We start from the raw sequence: 24,801 nt of genomic DNA on the forward strand, positions 1-24,801 counted from the left end.
ACGATTTAAATGTCTCTTTCCTCCCCTATATTCACGATTTAAATGTCTCTTTCCTCCCCTTTATTCACAATTTAAATGTCTCTTTCCTACCCTTTATTCACTATTTAAGTGACTTTTCCCTCCCCTATATTCACTATTTAAATTACTTTTCCTCCCATACACTCACTATTTAAATGTCTCTTTCCTCTCCTATATTCACTATTTAAATGTCTCTTTCCTCTCCTATATTCACTATTTAAATGTCTCTTTCCTCCCCTTTATTCACTATTTAAATGTCTTTCCTCCCCTTTATTCACGATTTAAATGTCTCTTTCCTCCCCTATATTCACGATTTAAATGTCTCTTTCCTCCCTTTTATTCACTATTTAAATGTCTTTCCTCCCCTTTATTCACTATTTAAGTGACTTTTCCCTCCCCTATATTCACTATTTAAATTACTTTTCCCTCCCATATACTCACTATTAAAATGTATTTTTCCTCCCCTATATTCACTATTTAAATGTCTCTTTCCTCTCCTATATTCACTATTTAAATGTCTCTTTCCTCTCCTATATTCACTATTTAAATGTCTCTTTCCTCTCCTATATTCACTATTTAAATGTCTCTTTCCTCTCCTATATTCACTATTTAAATGTCTCTTTCCTCTCCTATATTCACTGTTTAAATGTCTCTTTCCTCCCCTTTATTCACTATTTAAATGTCTCTTTCCTCTCCTATATTCACTATTTAAATGTCTCTTTCCTCTCCTATATTCACTGTTTAAATGTCTCTTTCCTCCCCTTTATTCACTATTTAAATGTCTCTTTCCTCTCCTATATTCACTATTTAAATGTCTCTTTCCTCTCCTATATTCACTGTTTAAATGTCTCTTTCCTCTCCTATATTCACTATTTAAATGTCTCTTTCCTCTCCTATATTCACTATTTAAATGTCTCTTTCCTCTCCTATATTCACTGTTTAAATGTCTCTTTCCTCCCCTTTATTCACTATTTAAATGTCTCTTTCCTCTCCTATATTCACTATTTAAATGTCTCTTTCCTCTCCTATATTCACTGTTTAAATGTCTCTTTCCTCCCCTTTATTCACTATTTAAATGTCATATTCACTATTTAAATGTCTCTTTCCTCTCCTATATTCACTGTTTAAATGTCTCTTTCCTCTCCTATATTCACTATTTAAATGTCTCTTTCCTCTCCTATATTCACTATTTAAATGTCTCTTTCCTCTCCTATATTCACTGTTTAAATGTCTCTTTCCTCTCCTATATTCACTATTTAAATGTCTCTTTCCTCTCCTATATTCACTATTTAAATGTCTCTTTCCTCTCCTATATTCACTATTTAAATGTCTCTTTCCTCTCCTATATTCACTGTTTAAATGTCTCTTTCCTCTCCTATATTCACTATTTAAATGTCTCTTTCCTCTCCTATATTCACTATTTAAGTCTCTTTCCTCCCCTTTATTCACTATTTAAATGTCTCTTTCCTCCCCTTTATTCACTATTTAAATGTCTTTCCTCCCCTTTATTCACGATTTAAATGTCTCTTTCCTCCCCTATATTCACTATTTAAATGTCTCTTTCCTCTCCTATATTCACTATTTAAGTCTCTTTCCTCCCCTTTATTCACTATTTAAATGTCTCTTTCCTCCCCTTTATTCACTATTTAAATGTCTTTCCTCCCCTTTATTCACGATTTAAATGTCTCTTTCCTCCCCTTTATTCACTATTTAAATGTCTTTCCTCCCCTTTATTCACGATTTAAATGTCTCTTTCCTCTCCTATATTCACTATTTAAATGTCTCTTTCCTCTCCTATATTCACTATTTAAGTCTCTTTCCTCCCCTTTATTCACTATTTAAATGTCTCTTTCCTCCCCTTTATTCACTATTTAAATGTCTTTCCTCCCCTTTATTCACGATTTAAATGTCTCTTTCCTCCCCTATATTCACGATTTAAATGTCTCTTTCCTCCCCTTTATTCACAATTTAAATGTCTCTTTCCTACCCTTTATTCACTATTTAAGTGACTTTTCCCTCCCCTATATTCACTATTTAAATTACTTTTCCCTCCCATACACTCACTATTTAAATGTCTCTTTCCTCTCCTATATTCACTATTTAAATGTCTCTTTCCTCTCCTATATTCACTATTTAAATGTCTCTTTCCTCCCCTTTATTCACTATTTAAATGTCTTTCCTCCCCTTTATTCACGATTTAAATGTCTCTTTCCTCCCCTATATTCACGATTTAAATGTCTCTTTCCTCCCTTTTATTCACTATTTAAATGTCTTTCCTCCCCTTTATTCACTATTTAAGTGACTTTTCCCTCCCCTATATTCACTATTTAAATTACTTTTCCCTCCCATATACTCACTATTAAAATGTATTTTTCCTCCCCTATATTCACTATTTAAATGTCTCTTTCCTCTCCTATATTCACTATTTAAATGTCTCTTTCCTCTCCTATATTCACTATTTAAATGTCTCTTTCCTCTCCTATATTCACTATTTAAATGTCTCTTTCCTCTCCTATATTCACTATTTAAATGTCTCTTTCCTCTCCTATATTCACTGTTTAAATGTCTCTTTCCTCCCCTTTATTCACTATTTAAATGTCTCTTTCCTCTCCTATATTCACTATTTAAATGTCTCTTTCCTCTCCTATATTCACTGTTTAAATGTCTCTTTCCTCCCCTTTATTCACTATTTAAATGTCTCTTTCCTCTCCTATATTCACTATTTAAATGTCTCTTTCCTCTCCTATATTCACTATTTAAATGTCTCTTTCCTCTCCTATATTCACTATTTAAGTCTCTTTCCTCCCCTTTATTCACTATTTAAATGTCTCTTTCCTCCCCTTTATTCACTATTTAAATGTCTTTCCTCCCCTTTATTCACGATTTAAATGTCTCTTTCCTCCCCTATATTCACGATTTAAATGTCTCTTTCCTCCCCTTTATTCACAATTTAAATGTCTCTTTCCTACCCTTTATTCACTATTTAAGTGACTTTTCCCTCCCCTATATTCACTATTTAAATTACTTTTCCCTCCCATACACTCACTATTTAAATGTCTCTTTCCTCTCCTATATTCACTATTTAAATGTCTCTTTCCTCTCCTATATTCACTATTTAAATGTCTCTTTCCTCCCCTTTATTCACTATTTAAATGTCTTTCCTCCCCTTTATTCACGATTTAAATGTCTCTTTCCTCCCCTATATTCACGATTTAAATGTCTCTTTCCTCCCTTTTATTCACTATTTAAATGTCTTTCCTCCCCTTTATTCACTATTTAAGTGACTTTTCCCTCCCCTATATTCACTATTTAAATTACTTTTCCCTCCCATATACTCACTATTAAAATGTATTTTTCCTCCCCTATATTCACTATTTAAATGTCTCTTTCCTCTCCTATATTCACTATTTAAATGTCTCTTTCCTCTCCTATATTCACTATTTAAATGTCTCTTTCCTCTCCTATATTCACTATTTAAATGTCTCTTTCCTCTCCTATATTCACTATTTAAATGTCTCTTTCCTCTCCTATATTCACTGTTTAAATGTCTCTTTCCTCCCCTTTATTCACTATTTAAATGTCTCTTTCCTCTCCTATATTCACTATTTAAATGTCTCTTTCCTCTCCTATATTCACTGTTTAAATGTCTCTTTCCTCCCCTTTATTCACTATTTAAATGTCTCTTTCCTCTCCTATATTCACTATTTAAATGTCTCTTTCCTCTCCTATATTCACTGTTTAAATGTCTCTTTCCTCTCCTATATTCACTATTTAAATGTCTCTTTCCTCTCCTATATTCACTATTTAAATGTCTCTTTCCTCTCCTATATTCACTGTTTAAATGTCTCTTTCCTCCCCTTTATTCACTATTTAAATGTCTCTTTCCTCTCCTATATTCACTATTTAAATGTCTCTTTCCTCTCCTATATTCACTGTTTAAATGTCTCTTTCCTCCCCTTTATTCACTATTTAAATGTCTCTTTCCTCTCCTATATTCACTATTTAAATGTCTCTTTCCTCTCCTATATTCACTGTTTAAATGTCTCTTTCCTCTCCTATATTCACTATTTAAATGTCTCTTTCCTCTCCTATATTCACTATTTAAATGTCTCTTTCCTCTCCTATATTCACTGTTTAAATGTCTCTTTCCTCTCCTATATTCACTATTTAAATGTCTCTTTCCTCTCCTATATTCACTATTTAAATGTCTCTTTCCTCTCCTATATTCACTGTTTAAATGTCTCTTTCCTCTCCTATATTCACTATGTAAATCTCTTTTTTTTAGTATCTCACCTCCCACTTTTTCTCTCTTTTCTTTCTCAAGTTCTCTTTCTCTGCTCGTTTCTCCTTCTTCTGTTTCTCTCTCTCGCTCCTCCTCTGCCTGTGTGTGTGTGTCTATGTAACAGAGCAGTAGTTCCTTTACCACTGTGACCTCTCTCATTCCTCTGTGTCTAATGGATTATGGGTCATTACAGAAGAACCCTTTGAAATATTCTCCATGGAGATTCATCCTACAGCTAGAAACTATAGAACACAAAGAGAACTTGCTGATATTGTACTTTGGATATTCCGAGTAGCGATGGAGCTGACTATTTTACAAGTATTCATTTGATAAAAATTCCTGTCTTTGTAGTGTACTTCATTGAACAGCCCAAAGGGGTGACCCAAATTACCCAAATACAACTCTTCTGCATGTCTTGTTGTGTGCACAGTCCTGTGGCATAAACATGTGGGTGAAATACTGTTTGTATTTATACAAGTGCTATAGTAGTGTTTCAAAGTTGTGTTTATGATATGTACACAGCTGTCATAACGTGTTGATTTGTCTGTGGAGATGTCCCTACCTCCTTACTTCATTTACACACACTGTATACCTATTTTTCTATTGTGTTATTGACTGTACGTTTGTTTATCCCATGTGTAACTCTGTGTTGTTTTTGTCGCACTGCTTTGCTTTATCTTGGCCAGGTCGCAGTTGTAAATGAGAACTTGTTCTCAACTGGCCTACCTGGTTAAATAAAGGGGAAATCAAAATAAAAACATAACAAAGTGTGTGTTTCTTTGCAGACACGAGATGTGCTGTGGCAGCAGTGTGCCATCCAGATCACCCATTCCATCCAGTATGTGGTGGAGTTTGCCAAGCGCATCTCAGGCTTCATGGAGCTTTGCCAGAACGACCAGATCCTCCTGCTCAAGTCAGGTGACCTCACCCTGCTTGCCCATTGGAAACAAGTCTCCTGGTTGAAACAGCGTTGTTTCCACCTCCTTTCAACAAAAACATACAACAAATGGTGACAAGACAATATTGTATCAATGTGGGAAAAGGTATTAGATTTGCAAAAAGACTAACATCTTTCTTTGTCTCTCTCTAGGTTGTCTGGAGGTGGTCCTGGTTAGAATGTGTCGGGCGTTTAACCCACTCAACAACACAGTGCTGTTTGAGGGGAAGTACGGGGGCATGCAGATGTTCAAAGCACTAGGTAAGGCACTGATGCTAGTGATACTGTACCGCCTCCATCTACGGCCATTTAAGTAGCATGATGTACTACAGTACTCATAATGCTCTGGACAAGATATTGGGTAGTCTCTGACCTGACCCTGAACGCTGATTTGTTACATATTACATTCATAGAAGTAACAGAATTGCATACACAACTGTAGTAGGATGGGAAAACACTTCAGTGAATAGTGCAGTAGGCATCGGGTTTGTATGTTTCTCTGTTCACTGTATTAATAACTATACGACTACAGTAGAACTATACGACTACAGTATAACTATACGACTACAGCATAGCTATGAGACTACAGCATAACTATACGACTACAGTATAACTATACGACTACAGTATAACTATGAGACTACAGTATAACTATGAGACTACAGTATAACTATGCGACTACAGCATAGCTATGAGACTACAGCATAACTATGAGACTACAGTATAACTATACGACTACAGTATAACTATACGACTACAGTATAACTATGAGACTACAGTATAACTATACGACTACAGCATAACTATGAGACTACAGCATAACTGAGACTACAGCATAACTATGAGACTACAGCATAACTATGAGACTACAGTATAACTATGAGACTACAGTATAACTATGAGACTACAGCATAACTATACGACTACAGTATAACTATGAGACTACAGCATAACTATACGACTATAGTATAACTATGTGACTACAGCATAACTATACGACTACAGTATAACTATGAGACTACAGCATAACTATGAAACTACAGTATAACTATGAGACTACAGCATAACTATACGACTACAATATAACTATACAACTACAGTATAACTATACGACTACAGCATAACTATATGATTACAGTATAACTATGAGACTACAGTATAACTATGAGACTACAGTATAACTATGAGACTACAGTATAACTATGAGACTACAGCATAACTATGAGACTACAGCATAACTATGAGACTACAGTATAACTATGAGACTACAGTATAACTATGAGACTACAGTATAACTATGAGACTACAGCATAACTATGAGACTACAGCATAACTATGAGACTACAGCATAACTATGAGACTACAGCATAACTATGAGACTACAGCATAACTATGAGACTACAGTATAACTATGAGACTACAGCATAACTATGAGACTACAGCATAACTATGAGACTACAGTATAACTATGAGACTACAGCATAACTATGAGACTACAGCATCACTATGAGACTACAGCATAACTATGAGACTACAGTATAACTATGAGACTACAGTATAACTATACGACTACAGTATAACTATGAGACTACAGTATAACTATGAGACTACAGCATAACTGTGAGACTACAGCATAACTATGAGACTACAGCATAACTATGAGACTACAGCATAACTATGAGACTACAGCATAACTATGAGACTACAGTATAACTATGAGACTACAGCATAACTATGAGACTACAGCATAACTATGAGACTACAGTATAACTATGAGACTACAGCATAACTATGAGACTACAGCATAACTATGAGACTACAGCATAACTATGAGACTATAGTATAACTATGAGACTACAGCATAACTATGAGACTACAGCATAACTATACGACTACAGTATAACTATGAGACTACAGCATAACTATGAGACTACAGCATAACTATGAGACTACAGCATAACTATGAGACTACAGCATAACTATGAGACTACAGCATAACTATACGACTACAGTATAACTATGAGACTACAGCATAACTATGAGACTACAGCATAACTATGAGACTACAGCATAACTATGAGACTACAGCATACCTATGAGACTACAGCATAACTATACGACTACAGTATAACTATGAGACTACAGCATAACTATGAGACTACAGCATAACTATGAGACTACAGCATAACTATGAGACTACAGCATACCTATGAGACTACAGCATAACTACATGACTACAGCATAACTATGAGACTACAGCATAACTATGAGACTACAGCATAACTATGAGACTACAGTATAACTATGAGACTACAGCATCACTATGAGACTACAGTATAACTATGAGACTACAGCATAACTATGAGACTACAGCATAACTATGAGACTACAGCATAACTATGAGACTATAGCATAACTATGAGACTACAGCATAACTATGAGACTACAGCATAACTATGAGACTACAGCATAACTATGAGACTACAGCATAACTATGAGACTACAGCATAACTATGAGACTACAGCATAACTATGAGACTACAGCATAACTATGAGACTACAGCATAACTATGAGACTACAGCATAACTATGAGACTACAGCATAACTATGAGACTACAGCATAACTATGAGACTACAGCATAACTATGAGACTACAGCATAACTATGAGACTACAGCATAACTATATGACTACAGTATAACTATGAGACTACAGTATAACTATACGACTACAGCATAACTATGAGACTACAGCATAACTATACGACTACAGTATAACTATACGACTACAGTATAACTATGAGACTACAGCATAACTATGAGACTACAGCATAACTATGAGACTACAGCATAACTATGAGACTACAGCATAACTATGAGACTACAGCATAACTATGAGACTACAGCATAACTATACGACTACAGTATAACTATGAGACTACAGCATAACTATGAGACTACAGCATAACTATGAGACTACAGCATAACTATGAGACTACAGCATAACTATGAGACTACAGCATAACTATGAGACTACAGCATAACTATGAGACTACAGTATAACTATGAGACTACAGTATAACTATGAGACTACAGTATAACTATGAGACTACAGCATAACTATGAGACTACAGCATAACTATGAGACTACAGCATAACTATGAGACTACAGCATAACTATGAGACTACAGCATAACTATGAGACTACAGCATAACTATACGACTACAGCATAACTATGAGACTACAGTATAACTATGAGACTACAGCATAACTATGAGACTACAGCATAACTATATGACTACAGTATAACTATGAGACTACAGCATAACTATGAGACTACAGTATAACTATGAGACTACAGCATAACTATGAGACTACAGCATAACTATGAGACTACAGTATAACTATGAGACTACAGCATAACTATGAGACTACAGTATAACTATGAGACTACAGCATAACTATGAGACTACAGTATAACTATGAGACTACAGCATAACTATACGACTATAGTATAACTATGAGACTACAGCATAACTATACGACTACAGTATAACTATGAGACTACAGCATAACTATGAAACTACAGTATAACTATATGAGACTACAGCATAACTATACGACTACAGCATAACTATGAGACTACAATATAACTATACAACTACAGTATAACTATACGACTACAGCATAACTATACGATTACAGTATAACTATGAGACTACAGTATAACTATGAGACTACAGTATAACTATGAGACTACAGCATAACTATGAGACTACAGAATAACTATGAGACTACAGTATAACTATGAGACTACAGCATAACTATGAAACTACAGCATAACTATGAGACTACAGTATAACTATGAGACTACAGTATAACTATGAGACTACAGCATAACTATGAGACTACAGCATACCTATGAGACTACAGCATAACTATGAGACTACAGCATAACTATGAGACTACAGCATAACTATGAGACTACAGCATGTTATTCTATATTAACCGCCTCGTTATTAACTCTCACAGGCTGTGACGACCTGGTCAGCGCTGTGTTTGACTTTGCCAAGAGTCTGTGCTCTCTGCAGCTCACTGAGGAGGAGATCGCTCTGTTCTCTGCAGCAGTGCTCATCTCCACAGGTTCGTACAGACGACTCACAGCCACAGTTACCTTCTGCTGCCACCTACAGGCAGACCTTACCGAGGCACTGCCTGGATGGAGAATGCTGCTGTCAACACAGTGATTGACATGTGCTGCATTCGTGAAGCTGTCTTTATTATAAGTAAGACAGACACAGTGACTGATGTGATGTTGTTGTGTGTTCCTCTGTCAGACCGTCCATGGCTGATGGAACCCAGGAAGGTGCAAAAGCTCCAGGAGAAGATCTACTTTGCGCTGCAGCACATCATGCAGAAGAACCACATGGACGAGGACGCGCTGGCTAAGGTAGGGCGCATCACACCACCTCATACAGTACCACAGTTGTGGGGCTTCACATTGGCATCAAAGGGGTTCACACCTAGGCACTGTTCGATGGCAGTGTGTTTCAAACAACCTTTTTCACTTTAGCTGCAGTTTTCATGTACAGACTTTAGTTAGGTTATGATCTGGATTTATTGACCCATCACCCTTGACCTCTGACCCCTCTGTGTCCTCTGTAGCTGATTGGTCGGATACCCATGCTGTCGGCCGTGTGTACTCTCCACACCGAGGAGCTGCAGGCCTTCCAGCAGCTTCACCCTGAGACGGTGAACGTGCTCTTCCCCCCGCTCTACAAGGAGCTGTTCAATCCCGACCCCAATGCAGCGATCACCATGCCCAAGTGACTTCCTATGGTCCAACCTCAGAGAGTGGACCACAACGTGACCGCGGACGCATCATTAACGCAACGGCAAAGCTGCCCGGACCCCAGGCCCGAACCATCCAGACACTTACAGCTGCAAACACTAGGAATGTCCAGCACTTATCCAACCATATTCACCGATACAGTCTAAAGAATGTATATAAAACACCCATGACCACGGGGCTCTTCAAAACTGACCAGAAATGTACAGACTTTAACTAGCTAATTTAAGCTGTCTTTTAACTGGGTAAGTTCATTTGTTTATTTTAGTTGTTTTTTTACATGAAATTGTGATATTGAAGATGGGGGAGGGATTCGTGTGATTCAGAAAAGGTATTGTAGATATTATGTAGTGAAGAACAGATTCCAGTATTACATCTTCTGTTAATATTTTAGTCTTCATTTAAAACTGTAGCAGCCCTATGTGGCTGATATCTTGTCTGTTTTGTTATTTAATATTTTCATGTGTACAGAATTTGTAAAGTTAAAAAGAGACTTGTTAAAGAACATTGGGGTAAACCTGGGAGGTCATTTTGGTATGTGGAGAAAGCCTTGTCTGGGCTCTGTTGATACGTGAAGAGGGTATTGCATCCTTCAGTTCGGAACTATCAAACTGTAAAAGAAGGATTTAAACAATTATGGCTACTTTTCAAGGTGAAGATATGTATATAAATATTATATTTTGCGTGAAAAAAAATATTTTGTCAGACTGCCATCCTGTCAATCATTTTTTGTCGCTGCAATAACTCTGTCCATCGAAGTTGGACTGCTATTGAACAATCAGATCAAATGACAGATTATTAGGAGTACCTCTCCCCCCCAGCCCCCCTAAACCCACCCCCACCTCTTACCACACTACCACCACCACCTCTTACCACACTACCACCCCCACCTCTTACCACACTACCAACCCCACCTCTTACCACACTACCACCACCACCTCTTACCACACTACCACCCCCACCTCTTACCACACCACCCACCCCCACCTCTTACCACACTACCACCCCCACCTCTTACCACACTACCACCCCCACCTCTTACCACACCACCCACCACCACCTCTTACCACACTACCACCCCCACCTCTTACCACACTACCACCACCACCTCTTACCACACTACCACCCCCACCTCTTACCACACTACCACCCCCACCTCTTACCACACTACCACCCCCACCTCTTACCACACTACCACCACCACCACCTCTTACCACACTACCACCACCACCTCTTACCACACTACCACCACCACCTCTTACCACACTACCACCACCACCTCTTACCACACCACCCACCACCACCTCTTACCACAACTACCACCACCACCTCTTACCACACTACCACCAACACCCCTTACCACACCACCCACCACCACCTCTTACCACACTACCACCACCACCTCTTACCACACTACCACCACCACCTCTTACCACACTACCACCACCACCTCTTACCACACTACCACCCCCACCTCTTACCACTCCACCCACCCCCACCTCTTACCACACTACCACCAACACCCCTTACCACACCACCCACCTAGCTAAAACTAGTGTGTTGGTCTTAGTGTTTTTTCATGAGGGCTTTTTTCATGAGGGCATACAATATAACCCGGACGATGCTGGGCCAATTGTGCGCCGCCCTATGGGACTCCCAATCACGGCCGGTTGTGATACAGCCTGGAATCGAACCAAATTAAATCAAATTGTATTTGTCACATGCGCCGAATACAACAGGTACCCCCAACCTTACAGGGAAATCCTTACTTACAAGCCCTTAACCAACAATGCAGTTTTAAGAAAATACCCCAAAAATGTCATTAAGAAAAATGTAAGAGATAAGAAAAATGAATAATTAAAGACCAGCAGAGAATAACAATAGCGGGGCTATATACAGGGGGTACCGGTACAGAGTCAATGTGGAGGCTATATACAGGGGGTACCGGTACAGAGTCAATGTGGAGGCTATATACAGGGGGTACCGGTACAGAGTCAATGTGGAGGCTATATACAGGGGGTACCGGTACAGAGTCAATGTGGAGGCTATATACAGGGGGTACCGGTACAGAGTCAATGTGGAGGCTATATACAGGGGGTACCGGTACAAAGTCAATGTGGAGGCTATATACAGGGGGTACCGGTACAGAGTCAATGTGGAGGCTATATACAGGGGGTACCGGTACAGAGTCAATGTGGAGGCTATATACAGGGGGTACCGGTACAGAGTCAATGTGGAGGCTATATACAGGGGGTACCGGTACAGAGTCAATGTGGAGGCTATATACAGGGGGTACCGGTACAGAGTCAATGTGGAGGCTATATACAGGGGGTACCGGTACAGAGTCAATGTGGAGGCTATATACAGGGGGTACCGGTACAGAGTCAATGTGGAGGCTATATACAGGGGGTACCGGTACAGAGTCAATGTGGAGGCTATATACAGGGGGTACCAGTACAGAGTCAATGTGGAGGCTATATACAGGGGTACCGGTACAGAGTCAATGTGGAGGCTATATACAGGGGGTACCGGTACAGAGTCAATGTGGAGGCTATATACAGGGGGTACCGGTACAGAGTCAATGTGGAGGCTATATACAGGGGGTACCGGTACAGAGTCAATGTGGAGGCTATATACGGGGGGTACCGGTACAGAGTCAATGTGGAGGCTATATACGGGGGTACCGGTACAGAGTCAATGTGGAGGCTATATACGGGGGGTACCGGTACAGAGTCAATGTGGAGGCTATATACGGAGGTACCAGTACAGAGTCAATGTGGAGGCTGTATACGGGGGGTACGCGTACAGAGTCAATGTGGAGGCTATATACAGGGGGTACCGGTACAGAGTCAATGTGGAGGCTATATACAGGGGGTACCGGTACAGAGTCAATGTGGAGGCTATATACAGGGGGTACCGGTACAGAGTCAATGTGGAGGCTATATACAGGGGGTACCGGTACAGAGTCAATGTGGAGGCTATATACAGGGGGTACCGGTACAGAGTCAATGTGGAGGCTATATACAGGGGGTACCGGTACAGAGTCAATGTGGAGGCTATATACAGGGGGTACCGGTACAGAGTCAATGTGGAGGCTATATACAGGGGGTACCGGTACAGAGTCAATGTGGAGGCTATATACAGGGGGTGCCGGTACAGAGTCAATGTGGAGGCTATATACAGGGGGTATCGGTACAGAGTCAATGTGGAGGCTATATACAGGGGGTACCGGTACAGAGTCAATGTGTGGGGGCACCGGTGTCGAGGTAATTGAGATAATTATGTACATGCAGGTAGGGTTGTTAAAGTGGCTATGCATAGGTAATAAATAGTCTGGGTAGCCATTTGATTAGCTGTTCATGAGTCTTATAGCTTGGGGGTAGAAGCTGTTTTAGAAGCCGCTTTGCCCTAGACTTGGCGCTCTGATACCACTTGCCATGCGGTAGCAGAGAGAACAATCTATGGCTAGGGTGGCTGGAGTCTTTGACCATTTTTAGGGCCTTCCTCTGACACTGCCTGGTATAGAGGTCCTGGATAGCAGGAAGCTTGGCCCCGGTGATGTACTGGGCCGTACGCACTACCCTCTGTAGTGCCTTGCGGACGGAGGCCGAGCAGTTGCCATACCAGGCAGTGATGCAACCCATCGGGATGCTCTCGATGGTGCAGCTGTAAAATCTTTTGAGTATTGTAGGGTCTGTAAGGCACTGAGATGCAGTGCCTTAGACCGCTGCGCCACTCTACTGACATTATTCAGACGTTTCATCTTTCAGATTAAAATTGACACTTGAAACCTATTCCACACTACAGAATTCTCTCTGGGACTGTAGTTCTTGCATTGCTTATTATAGAACACTTTTCCAGATTCTAAAAAAACAGGGCAATATATATTTTTCACTGAAACATTTGCAACTTAAAGTTGCAATACATTGAACAATCTTAATACTAAACTATGATAGACAATCACTTCCATTTAAATGTTAATGTTGAAGATCTTCAAGGATTCCCTTACACGTTATAATGGACACGTTTCCGTGTTTCGCACTGTGGCCGAATCCCTTTAGTGGAGATTAGATGCTAGCCAGTGCCAGAACAGCATAACCTGTAACATTTTCCTTGACTTCCTTTTATCTCTTTCCCAAACCCTTCCCATATGCTGTGAACACTATCATCCTCCATATACACAGAGGATGAGCTTCTCCTAGTCATAGTGCCCCCCCATACCATACCCTGCCCACCCATCCGCCAAAAAAGGAGTGTGAAGTTAGAGGTCAGTGGCTTGTTAAAGACAATCACTCGTGTCTCGATGCACTACACAGCATCTCTCTCAGGGAGCAACTCTTTTTCTATCTTTGCATAAAAAGAGTTTGAATATTTTTGAAAATTTAAGCGTTTTTTGGATATATAAATACGCTGGTGGCTCCCAGCGAAGGAAGCTACCCAGACAAGGCTTTGGGGGGGATGTGTGCGTGTGTCTTCGTGTGTCTTCGTGTGAATGGATCTGTGTGTGGGGATAAATTCACTGTCCGGATGCATTTTGAGTCCATATAATGGGGAGAGCCTATTCTACAAAAGTCCCAGAAAATCATGTTCCTGCAATCATAAACCCACCCCGGTTCAAGATGTACTGGTTGTTTTACAATGAAGGAAGATCATAACTAAGCTGGCGTCCACCCATTCCATGCCTTTAGGACAGTGAATTCAACCCAACTTCGTTTTTATTTTCCCATGCAAGACTGTGAATCAGGGGTTTAAGGTGGGGTTGGTAATCTGAGTGACAAATAAACACTGTAAAGTACTGTAGCAATAATAACTGGAAAGCATTTACTACTGTCATGTTTGCATTGTATAATTATTTTCATTTTATTACTATTATTATTATTGTTGTTATTGCTATTATTACTACTATAATACTATTAGTCTATTGTTGTTCTGTTATCTTTGCATGCTGTTTCATGGCAATGAAACATTGGGGCTTTTAGGTTTTCTCATGCGATGCTGTGGGTCAGGGGTCGGGGATATTTTTTATTCTGAATGTTATGGAGTATTGTGTTCAGCGTGAGGGACTGAATGCATCATGCACCTTTTACTCCACCAACAGAGACACCACAGAGCACAGGCAAAAGGTGGTCCTTACCCTAACGAGACCACAAAGTGCACTGACATTTTATAGACTTGGTCAAAAACATTTCATATACTTAGTCAAAAACACTTCCTTGGAGAACCTGTGTGTGTGTGTGTGTGTGTGTGTGTGTGTGTGTGTGTGTGTGTGTGTGTGTGTGTGTGTGTGTGTGTGTGTGGAGTGAGAGGCTGAAAGAGAGTGAATGAACAAAGAGCAGGTTCTTTACTCTATTGCGCTTTGTAAACTTTCTTAATGCATTATACATGCGTGCAACTGGAGTCGTGTTAAACATGTTTTATTTATTCATTAGAATGTCCTTGCGTCCCATGATGAGAAAGTAAAGTACAGTAAGTGCAGCAACTGTGACCAAAACCCTTAAAAAAGGTACTTGGGGTACAAACACTTTTTTAAACGGACTAACTAAAACAAAAACGTTTTTTCAAGTGCCATAGTTAGAGAGGAGGTTGCTGGATTAGTGAAATGGGAAATAGTTTCATTACTGTGTGAGTTTACTTGAGAACCAATCAAAAAGGGGAATTTTGAGGCAAGTGTGTATTTGATTACATTGAATTGTTTGTTTGTATGTTTGCATTTTTCACTTCGTGAGTCGGATTGAACATCGGAACTTTGACACAGCTTTATGTCCCCGAACCTCACATGTAGACCTGTGTGTGTGTGTGTGTGTGTGTGTGTGTGTGTGTGTGTGTGTGTGTGTGTGTGTGTGTGTGTGTGTGTGTGTGTGTGTGTGTGTGTGTGTGTGTGTGTGTGTGTGTGTGTGTGTGTGTGTGTGTGTGTGTGTGTGTGTGTGTGTGCTTCATAAATTAAGAGCTTTGATGATCCAGTTGTGTCAAAGTTCTGAGTTGTCCTGAGGTATCTCAGTGTCTCCTCCTTCGAGATGTAAATAAACAAGTCAAGGTCTGAAGTGAGTTTTGTTAAATTCTATATTTTATCGCTTTTGTAGACATTTCTTTGTGGGAAGAAAAATAAAGGAAATTTTATGGATGTATTTCTGTCTCGTTCTTTTTCCATTGTACTGCACACGCGCGCACACACACACACGTGCATTTATGTAGAGATTTTGTGGACAAATAAACTGGAACTTTAAGGGTTAGATACTCTTCAGAACTGCTCTTTAAGTGAAGGACTATAGCAACAACAAAGATCCATTGTGATGATTTGAATAATCTGAGTCTGAGCAGTGTGAATTCTGAGTCTGAGCAGTGTGAATTCTGAGTCTGAGCAGTGTGAATTCTGAGTCTGAGCAGTGTGAATTCTGAGTCTGAGCAGTGTGAATTCTGAGTCTGAGCAGTGTGAATTCCAACCACCAAGAGACCAGATTTTGTTATTCTTGTATTAGCGTTCTCATTCTGAATTTAAGCCATAACATAAGCCATGCTTCAGTCCAGCTGTGTCAATGCTTAATTCTAGTTTTGTAATCACTTGTAACATAATCAGCATAACAATATATTTGAGTATTGCTAAATACAAAAATATGATTTCACAGTGTTTGAAAACAGGAAAATATATATTTGATGAAATTGAGAGGGGATGTTTTGCTGAAAAACAAATCCCAGATTGTAGTTTTGACTCTGATGAATAATTTGTTCTCAATAAAGTTTTGTTTAACATTTAGTTTTTGAGCCCAGCCTGAAGAACATGGTCCATGTGAAAGGTTTCCTTTCAAGGGTTTCAACATTTCACTTAAATACAGCTTTTCCTTGCTACGCTTGTCGTTCAGCTTTTAGCTGTGAATGTGTATAAGATTAAATAAACCAGACTATGTTTGGTAAGAAAATGATGTCAAGAGTATAACACTTGAAATACCCTATAAGTCTGGGACCTTAAAAACATTTTGAGGCAGATATAAGCATGACATGTGGTACAACAATTCCTGAGGAGATCTGAAAACATCCCAGAAGGTCTGCCCGTTTGAAACTTAACTAGGAAGGTGAGTTATTGTGAACATTCAAAATGGCTGCCATAGTAGCTGGTATAAACGGTTATGCAACAGATAAAAACATGACATCTGGTATAAACATTCCTCAGATGATATGAAAAGATCATAAAAGTGGTGCTCATTTCAAAATGAACCAGGAGTTCATTTAAACAGAACAGAGAACAAACAAATGATATCTTGGTGTATTGAAACACCTTCCTAGGATGCCCTCTGCATCATGTCTAATGATACATAACATTACAATAAGGCAAAGTGTTTGATTGATTAATAGGTTACCTGTGGCACAACAGACACTGCGGCCTCCCTCCACTATGCACTATGCACACGGTATGAATGCCAGACTACAGCATCTGGCTTGCTGCTGAGACTTCTGCAATGTAAACCGCTGTTACAACAAAAGCACTACCAGACATTTAACACAAGATTTAGTCCACATAAAGCTACACAATGTACACTATCCATTCAAACCAACCAAGTGAGTGCTTTCCTTCCTGGTAGAAGTTACCCTTGTACACCTCTGGATCCGCTTAGCTTCTCCAGATCCTAACCATAACCATTTGGAGAGGAAAACACAAATGTGACATTAAATCAGTGTCTATGCTTTAAGGGCAACTTCATCCCACCTGAAGCAGAGGTTAGGATGGTGTACTTCTGCTTCCGGATCAGAGGTTACATCCTAGTCATGATCAATCCACTCTCTTTTTCAAAAGGCCTGTGTTCTGTTTTCCTGTGGATGTCCGTGCTCCTCCTCAAATCTGACAACACAAACATCAATCAGCTACATGGCAGTTTATACAGTCATTACCACTAAAAAGAGGATTTGATCAGGCCAGAGAGGAAGTCCATGGATTTTTCATGAATAATTTGTTTTGATTTGATGGGAATCTTGGAGAGGACACAAGAATAAGAAAAAACAAGAAGAAGAAAACAAACCACCTTTGAAAAGATCAAAACAAGAATGGTTGAATGTTTGCATGTTTGTTTGCTTGCTTGTTTGTTTTTGAGTGAATTTCCGAGGCGATGCTCCCTCTAGATGCTGGTATCATGCGTCTCGTGTCTACTCAGCGATTGCAATTAATATCTAATCAAAGCTAATTTCTCCACAGCACAAAGCCCTGTTTAATATGTAATCAAAGAGAGCTCAGCACACCGCACAAAGCATGTCCCTCCCCCTGCCTCCAATGCTCTGTTGTCATTTAAATAAATGCTTCCCTTGGCCTAATTAGCCGGTTCTATCTTCATTTGAAGTTCTGGGCTTAATCTCAGGCCAGCGAACCTCCCGAGTGACGACATAAAGGTGACACACACACGTAAGAAGTCCACTCTCCGACTATCCTCTATAATCCCCCTATAAAAGTGGCAGTCTGAAGGGTTCCTTTCTCTCACCTGGGAGTCCGAGGTTCTCGCAGCAGGAGTTGCAGGTGTGCTTGATGACAAAGCTGTGGATGGCAGCGTCTCCCAGGTTAGAAGGACCAAACACCATGTCATCACTCGAGCTACAAGGCAAGGGACAAAAGAGGGAAGGACAAAATAAACATATTTCACATGTCTTTAGACCTCAAAAGAATGTCAAGATGACAATAGGTGTCAGTGTTACACACTGAACCTCCACTGTACGAGGCGAGTACCTTTTGTCTTCTGCTCGGATGACCGATGGGTCTGTAAGCTCCGATCCCACTCCTGTGAAAGATTTAGGAGGGGAAAGAGAGATTTCAGTTCAATGTAGTAGTTTACAGGACAAACCCTGTGAAGTGATGTCGTTGCAAAATAAATCTATCCATAGTCAGACAGAGAGCTCAACAGAATGGGACGGACGGACGGCACATTGACACATTTCCTGAACAAATTCAGTGATGACAGACAGACAGACACACAGACACACAGACACACAGACACACAGACAGACAGACAGACAGACAGACAGACAGACAGACAGACAGACAGACAGACAGACAGACAGACAGACAGACAGACAGACAGACAGACAGACAGACAGACAGACAGAGACCGACCCTGTAAGTCCAACACCAGTAGTTCCCTGCAGGAGTATTGGTAGGTCCAGTGGGAGAAGGCCAGGAGCGTTTCCTCCATCCCACAGCAGGGGGCGATCTCCTCTCCTGTGTTATTATTGTACTTCCTGAAATCTCCCGTCATGTTCCTCTCGATGGTCAACCACTGGCCGTCTGAGTGCCAGTGAAGAAGAGACATGTCCAGGAACCTAGGAGGGAGACGCACATTCATAACACATGTAACACGCACACATATTGTAATTCCATAGATATACACATATCATATGTGCTTAACCTCTCTGGGATATGTGGGACGCGTCCCACCTGGCCAAAAGCCAGGGAAAATGCAGAGTGCCAAATCCAAATAAATTACTATAAAAATCAAACTTTCATTAAATCACACATGTAAGATAGAAAATTAAAGCTACACTTGTTGTGAATCCAGCCAACATGTCAGATTTCAAAAAGGCTTTTCGGCGAAAGCAAATGATCTGAGGATAGCACCTCCGTAAATAAAGAGAGAAACCATATTTAAACCCTGCAGGCGTGTCACAAAATGCAGAAATAAAATATAAATCATGCCTTACCTTTGACGAGCTTCTTTTGTTGGTACTCCAATATGTCCCATAAACATCACAAATGGTCCTTTTGTTCGATTAATTCCGGCGATATATATCCAAAATGTCCATTTATTTACCGCGTTTGATCCAGAAAAACACCGGTTCCAACTTGCGCAACATGACTACAAAATATCTCAAAAGTTACCTGTAAACTTTGCCAAAACATTTCAAACTGCTTTTGTAATACAACTTTAGGTCTTTTTAAAATTTTTACCCATTTTTCTCCCCAATTTCGTGGTATCCAATTGTTTTAGTAGCTACTATCTTGTCTCATCGCTACAACTCCCGATCTGTGTTCAACACAGGAAGAAAAACTGTAGCTAGTTTTCTGGTCACGCGCCTCTATTTAACAGTAGACTTCAAGTGACCCTCGTTCAAGATGGCCGTACAGCTTCATTACACAAAGGAATAACCTCAACCAATTTCTAAAGACTGTTGACATCCAGTAGAAGCGATAGGAACTGCAAGAAGGTCCCTTAGAAATCTGGATTCCCAATGAAAGCCCATTGAAAAGAGAGTGACCTCAAAAACAAAATATCTGAATGGTCGTCGGGGTTTCGCCTGCTAAATAAGTTATGTTATACTCACAGACATGATTCAAACAGTTTTAGAAACTTCAGCGTGTTTTCTACCCGAATCTACTAATAATATGCATATCTTATCTTCTGGGGATGAGTAGCAGGCAGTTGAGTTTGGGCATGCATTTCATCCGGAAGTGAAAATACTGCCCCTGTCACCAAGTTAACAGAGTAAGGGGGAAACGAGGTGAGTTTACCCCTTACTATGTTAAGCACTTTGAGTATCTCAGTTGGTAAAAATACACTATATAATCCAATCCACTATTATTATTATTACATGTGCACACACACACCACACACACACACACGTGTACTAGTACTGAGTTCTAGAGTTGAGTACCAACCTTGGAGAATGAGGCATGTTTTCTGGTTTTACTTGGTTGAACACATGCATGAGTTTCTGAGCAGCTCTCTGTTGCTGTATCTCCTGTAAGGACAAAAACAGAAGGCCAGAATGATGCTATTAGGGGATGTAACAAATGCCAAGTAAAACATGAGGGTAAAAAAGAGGAGAGCGCATAACAAAAACAAGGTGATGTTCTGCCTTGTTGTGGAAAAAAAAAGTAGGGCAAGGTGATGTTCTGTCTTACTTGTTGTGACCAGGAAAAGATCTGTCTTACAATAACCAGATGTCTGATGACCAGGAAAAGATCTGTCTTACAATAACCAGGGCCCAGAGTGTCTGACCTGACCAGGAAAAGATCTGTCTTACAGAGCCCAGAGTGTCTGACCTGACCAGGAAAAGATCTGTCTTACAATAACCAGGGGCCAGAGTGTATGACCTGACCAGGAAAAGATCTGTCTTACAATAACCAGGGGCCAGAGTGTATGACCTGACCAGAAAAAGATCTCAAATCAAATCTTATTGGTCACATACTCATGGTTAGCAGATGTTAATGCGAGTGTAGCGAAATGCTTGTCTTACAATAACCAGGGCCCAGAGTTTATGTTTAACGGGTCTTGTGGTCAAAAACTTCTGACCCTAAAAACAAACTGATGTTATATACTGTATGTACATATATATGAAGTTTATACCCGCAGACAGAGTTGGAGGGTGGTGTCGCTGTGGAAGACCCTCTGCCAGGTGCAGACCACATCAGGCTGGATTGCTTTGACAACATATACGCAGCCCACCCTCAGGACATCCCTCTCGGCCCAGGTGCAAAGTACGAGCTTGGCCCTGCGAAGCCCCCCATCTAGACAGCCCTCGCAGGACAGCGGCTGCAGCATCGCAGACAGCCCCTTGGATGACCAGTAGGATATGGAGGACTCCGGGCCTGCAGCTTCCACTTCCTCCAGGGTGTAGACACTCACCTCCTCTCCCGCTGCCAGGGACCATGCAACCACGGGGAAGATGGGTATTAGGGAGGCAATGGCATGCTTTTGAATGCACCCAAAACAGAAACAATCAATTTCCACTAGCATTGCTACATTCTTTACAAATGCTAGTGAGATCATTCTAGAAATGGCTTAAAAACCAGCTAACAAATTTAAGAACAGTTTGGAGAAACAACCACACCCTAGTGGAGTCTAAAATAATTGAAACGTAAAGAACTATCCCTTTAACATGATTGCCTAATGACTTACCCATTATGGAGACAGGTGTGAAAGGTATGGTGTGAGCAAGCCTCATCAGGTTGTTCCTTTCCATGGCTAAAACGATCACCACACATTTACAACACAACATACGATTAACATTTACATTTGAGTCATTTAGCAGGCGCTCTTATCTATCTTCTTACAGTTTGTGCATTCATCTTAAAATAGCTAGGTGCGGCATCCACATATCACTGTCATAATTAAGTACATTTTATCTCAATAAAGTAGCTATCAGCAAAGTCAGAGTTAGTAAGGGGGGTTGGGGGGTTAAGTTGGGGTGTAAGTTCACGAAAGGCACAACACAGAGTAATACGATGTAACGCAACATAACAAGACAAAAACAGGTCCTATAATTTAACTATCAGATCTACTTTATTTGTGTATGATTTATGTGATTGTTGGGGAGCACCTGAGTAGTGTGGGTCCAGGTCTTCTGTGGATTGAAATGTAGATGATTTTACTAACAGACAAACAAACACGGCGAAAACAACCACGACAGACCAGAACGTGAACGATTATAGTTAACAATTCCTCTTTTGCTTAGGAAGGTAAATATTCTAGCGGAAGGGGAAGCTAAGAAAAATAAAGACAAGGAAAACTAATAGGTGTGATTTATTTTCTTTTTTTCGTTAAAAAAAAATACAAGCCATTAATACAGACAATGAATCAGGTTGCCTACCTTCACGTGCGATCCCACTTCGCCCTCTACAACAGAAGAACATACAGAAGTCACACAACTATCCCACACAACTATACACAACTTCAGTACTTCCACAGTGACCACTAACTCTAGCCCTAACATGAACCCTTATCCTAACCCTAAACTTAACCCTTACCCTAACATTAGCCCTAACCCAAACCTTTATTCTAAACCTAACCTTAGCCCTAACCCAAACCTTTATTCTAAACCTAACATTAGCCCTAACCCAAACCTTTATTCTAAACCTAACCTTAGCCCTAACCCAAACCTTTATTCTAAACCTAACATTAGCCCTAACCCAAACCTTTATTCTAAACCGAACATTAGCCCTAACCCAAACCTTTATTCTAAACCTAACATTAGCCCTAACCCAAACCTTTATTCTAAACCTAACATTAGCCCTAACCCAAACCTTTATTATAAACCTAACCTTAGCCCTAACCCAAACCTTTATTCTAAACCTAACCTTAGCCCTAACCCAAACCTTTATTCTAAACCTAACCTTAGCCCTAACCCAAACCTTTATTCTAAACCTAACATTAGCCCTAACCCAAACCTTTATTCTAAACCTAACATTAGCCCTAACCCAAACCTTTATTCTAAACCTAACATTAGCCCTAACCCAAACCTTTATTCTAAACCTAACATTAGCCCTAACCCAAACCTTTATTCTAAACCTAACATTAGCCCTAACCCAAACCTTTATTCTAAACCTAACATTAGCCCTAACCCAAACCTTTATTCTAAACCTAACATTAGCTCTAACTGTAACCTTATCAAGCAGTTGCTTATCCACGGATAGTTTGTTGATAGCATGACCATCCGTAGATCATCTATATGCAACTATATCAAAATAAAGTGTAACCATGTTTTCTTTCAAATACTAGCTGCTAGCCAATCACTAGCAGCGGTTGATTGAGCTTGCCTGGCGCAATGGAACCAAAGGGATGGTACCAAAAAATGTTAATTCGGCCAATCCGGCACTCCAGGTAGGCTGAATCAAACGCTCAAAGTATTTTAAAGTTCAATAAAATTATTTGAACTCAGGTCTGACTCCATTTGGGCTTTTTACACTACTAAGCAGAACCAGGCCGAGACAAACGGAGTTGCATGGAGATGGCATAGTTACTGTACGCATCCAGCCTAGTAGCTGGAACCATGCTGAAAAGGATCATATGAAAAGGAAACATCCGAGCCAGCAGAGTTTGGTTCGGTTCAGCATATGTAAAAAGGCTAAATGTGATCTCCAGGTTCCGTCCCATGCAGACTTACGAGGACCTGCAGCTGACAGAGCAGGCCCAGCTGGTCCACACAGACTGACTGGAGTCCTGCTGGACAAGAGCAGGAATTACATGACAGTTATTGCATTGCATCAATAAATGGTTGTTTGCCATGTCATCATCTACACAGTGGGGCATCAGATTGATATGTCATACGATGTGGTGAGCTGATATGGTAAACATCTATCCAGACTGAGTTTTGGCAGGAAACCGCAATGTAGTCGGCCTGGAACATACCCATAGTCTTAGCTGAGCATCTTTAACCACTCTTTAACCTATTGTTACTCCATGGTCAGCAGGACAAATTTCACATATTTGTCCACTTTGGGGTGTCAAATTCTAATGATGATTTTCATTTTGATATACCCACAGTTTGGAGGTAGCTACATTAAATGCTATGACCCCTATCCAGTTAGTTGGGCCAACAGGATTGAGGGTATGAAATGTAATTTTGTATTATCTGGGAAGAATCTTCGGAAACTAAGGAAATTTCATATGTTATTAACTTCATAGTACAACATATTAATATGGAACAATAGGAATGGTAATGACATCCCTATAGGCCCACCTTTGGGGGGTAAAGGTCATACATAACTCTATTATCACATGGTACCTGATGATAACTCCACCAAATTTCACAAACAACAACAACGAAAACATTGGAAAGGTTTTATACCTATGGTATACAAAGTCATCATATATTTTGTCTAGAATTAGTCCCAGCAGGAAGTGGCCTATTTTTAAGATGGCCACCATTAATTTCAATGAGGAGGAACTGCATTGATTTTGCATGGCCATAACTGAATAAATATTTGGTGTAATAAGACCAATAATGGCTTAAAATGTGTGTTAT

The 24,801-nt window shown here is 40.0% G+C and overlaps 2 protein-coding genes across 4 annotated transcripts in view; one reads left to right on the top strand and one right to left on the bottom strand.

Moving 5' to 3' along the window:
• LOC124034522 (nuclear receptor ROR-beta-like) overlaps positions 1–11,001 on the top strand; it is a 39,715-nt gene extending 28,714 nt beyond the window's left edge. For both annotated transcript variants that reach the window (XM_046347834.1, XM_046347833.1), the window contains exons 6-10: positions 5,086–5,218; positions 5,391–5,498; positions 9,270–9,380; positions 9,575–9,687; positions 9,903–11,001. In XM_046347834.1, the coding sequence (XP_046203790.1) occupies positions 5,086–5,218; positions 5,391–5,498; positions 9,270–9,380; positions 9,575–9,687; positions 9,903–10,067 (630 nt within the window). In that variant the 3' untranslated portion in view covers positions 10,068–11,001. The remainder of the gene's footprint in view (positions 1–5,085; positions 5,219–5,390; positions 5,499–9,269; positions 9,381–9,574; positions 9,688–9,902) is intronic.
• Positions 11,002–15,484: 4,483 nt separating this feature from the next.
• Positions 15,485–24,801, bottom strand: part of LOC124034521 (transient receptor potential cation channel subfamily M member 6-like) — a 35,029-nt gene continuing 25,712 nt past the window's right edge. For both annotated transcript variants that reach the window (XM_046347831.1, XM_046347832.1), the window contains 10 exons: positions 23,941–23,999; positions 22,648–22,673; positions 22,378–22,401; positions 21,957–22,022; positions 21,405–21,694; positions 20,714–20,796; positions 19,175–19,380; positions 18,791–18,842; positions 18,549–18,658; positions 15,485–17,917 (listed from right to left, as the gene is read on the bottom strand). In XM_046347831.1, the coding sequence (XP_046203787.1) occupies positions 17,832–17,917; positions 18,549–18,658; positions 18,791–18,842; positions 19,175–19,380; positions 20,714–20,796; positions 21,405–21,694; positions 21,957–22,022; positions 22,378–22,401; positions 22,648–22,673; positions 23,941–23,999 (1,002 nt within the window). In that variant the 3' untranslated portion in view covers positions 15,485–17,831. The remainder of the gene's footprint in view (positions 17,918–18,548; positions 18,659–18,790; positions 18,843–19,174; positions 19,381–20,713; positions 20,797–21,404; positions 21,695–21,956; positions 22,023–22,377; positions 22,402–22,647; positions 22,674–23,940; positions 24,000–24,801) is intronic.

This window comes from Oncorhynchus gorbuscha, linkage group LG04 (assembly GCF_021184085.1).
Source record: "Oncorhynchus gorbuscha isolate QuinsamMale2020 ecotype Even-year linkage group LG04, OgorEven_v1.0, whole genome shotgun sequence".
In the NCBI taxonomy this organism is placed as follows: domain Eukaryota; kingdom Metazoa; phylum Chordata; class Actinopteri; order Salmoniformes; family Salmonidae; genus Oncorhynchus; species Oncorhynchus gorbuscha.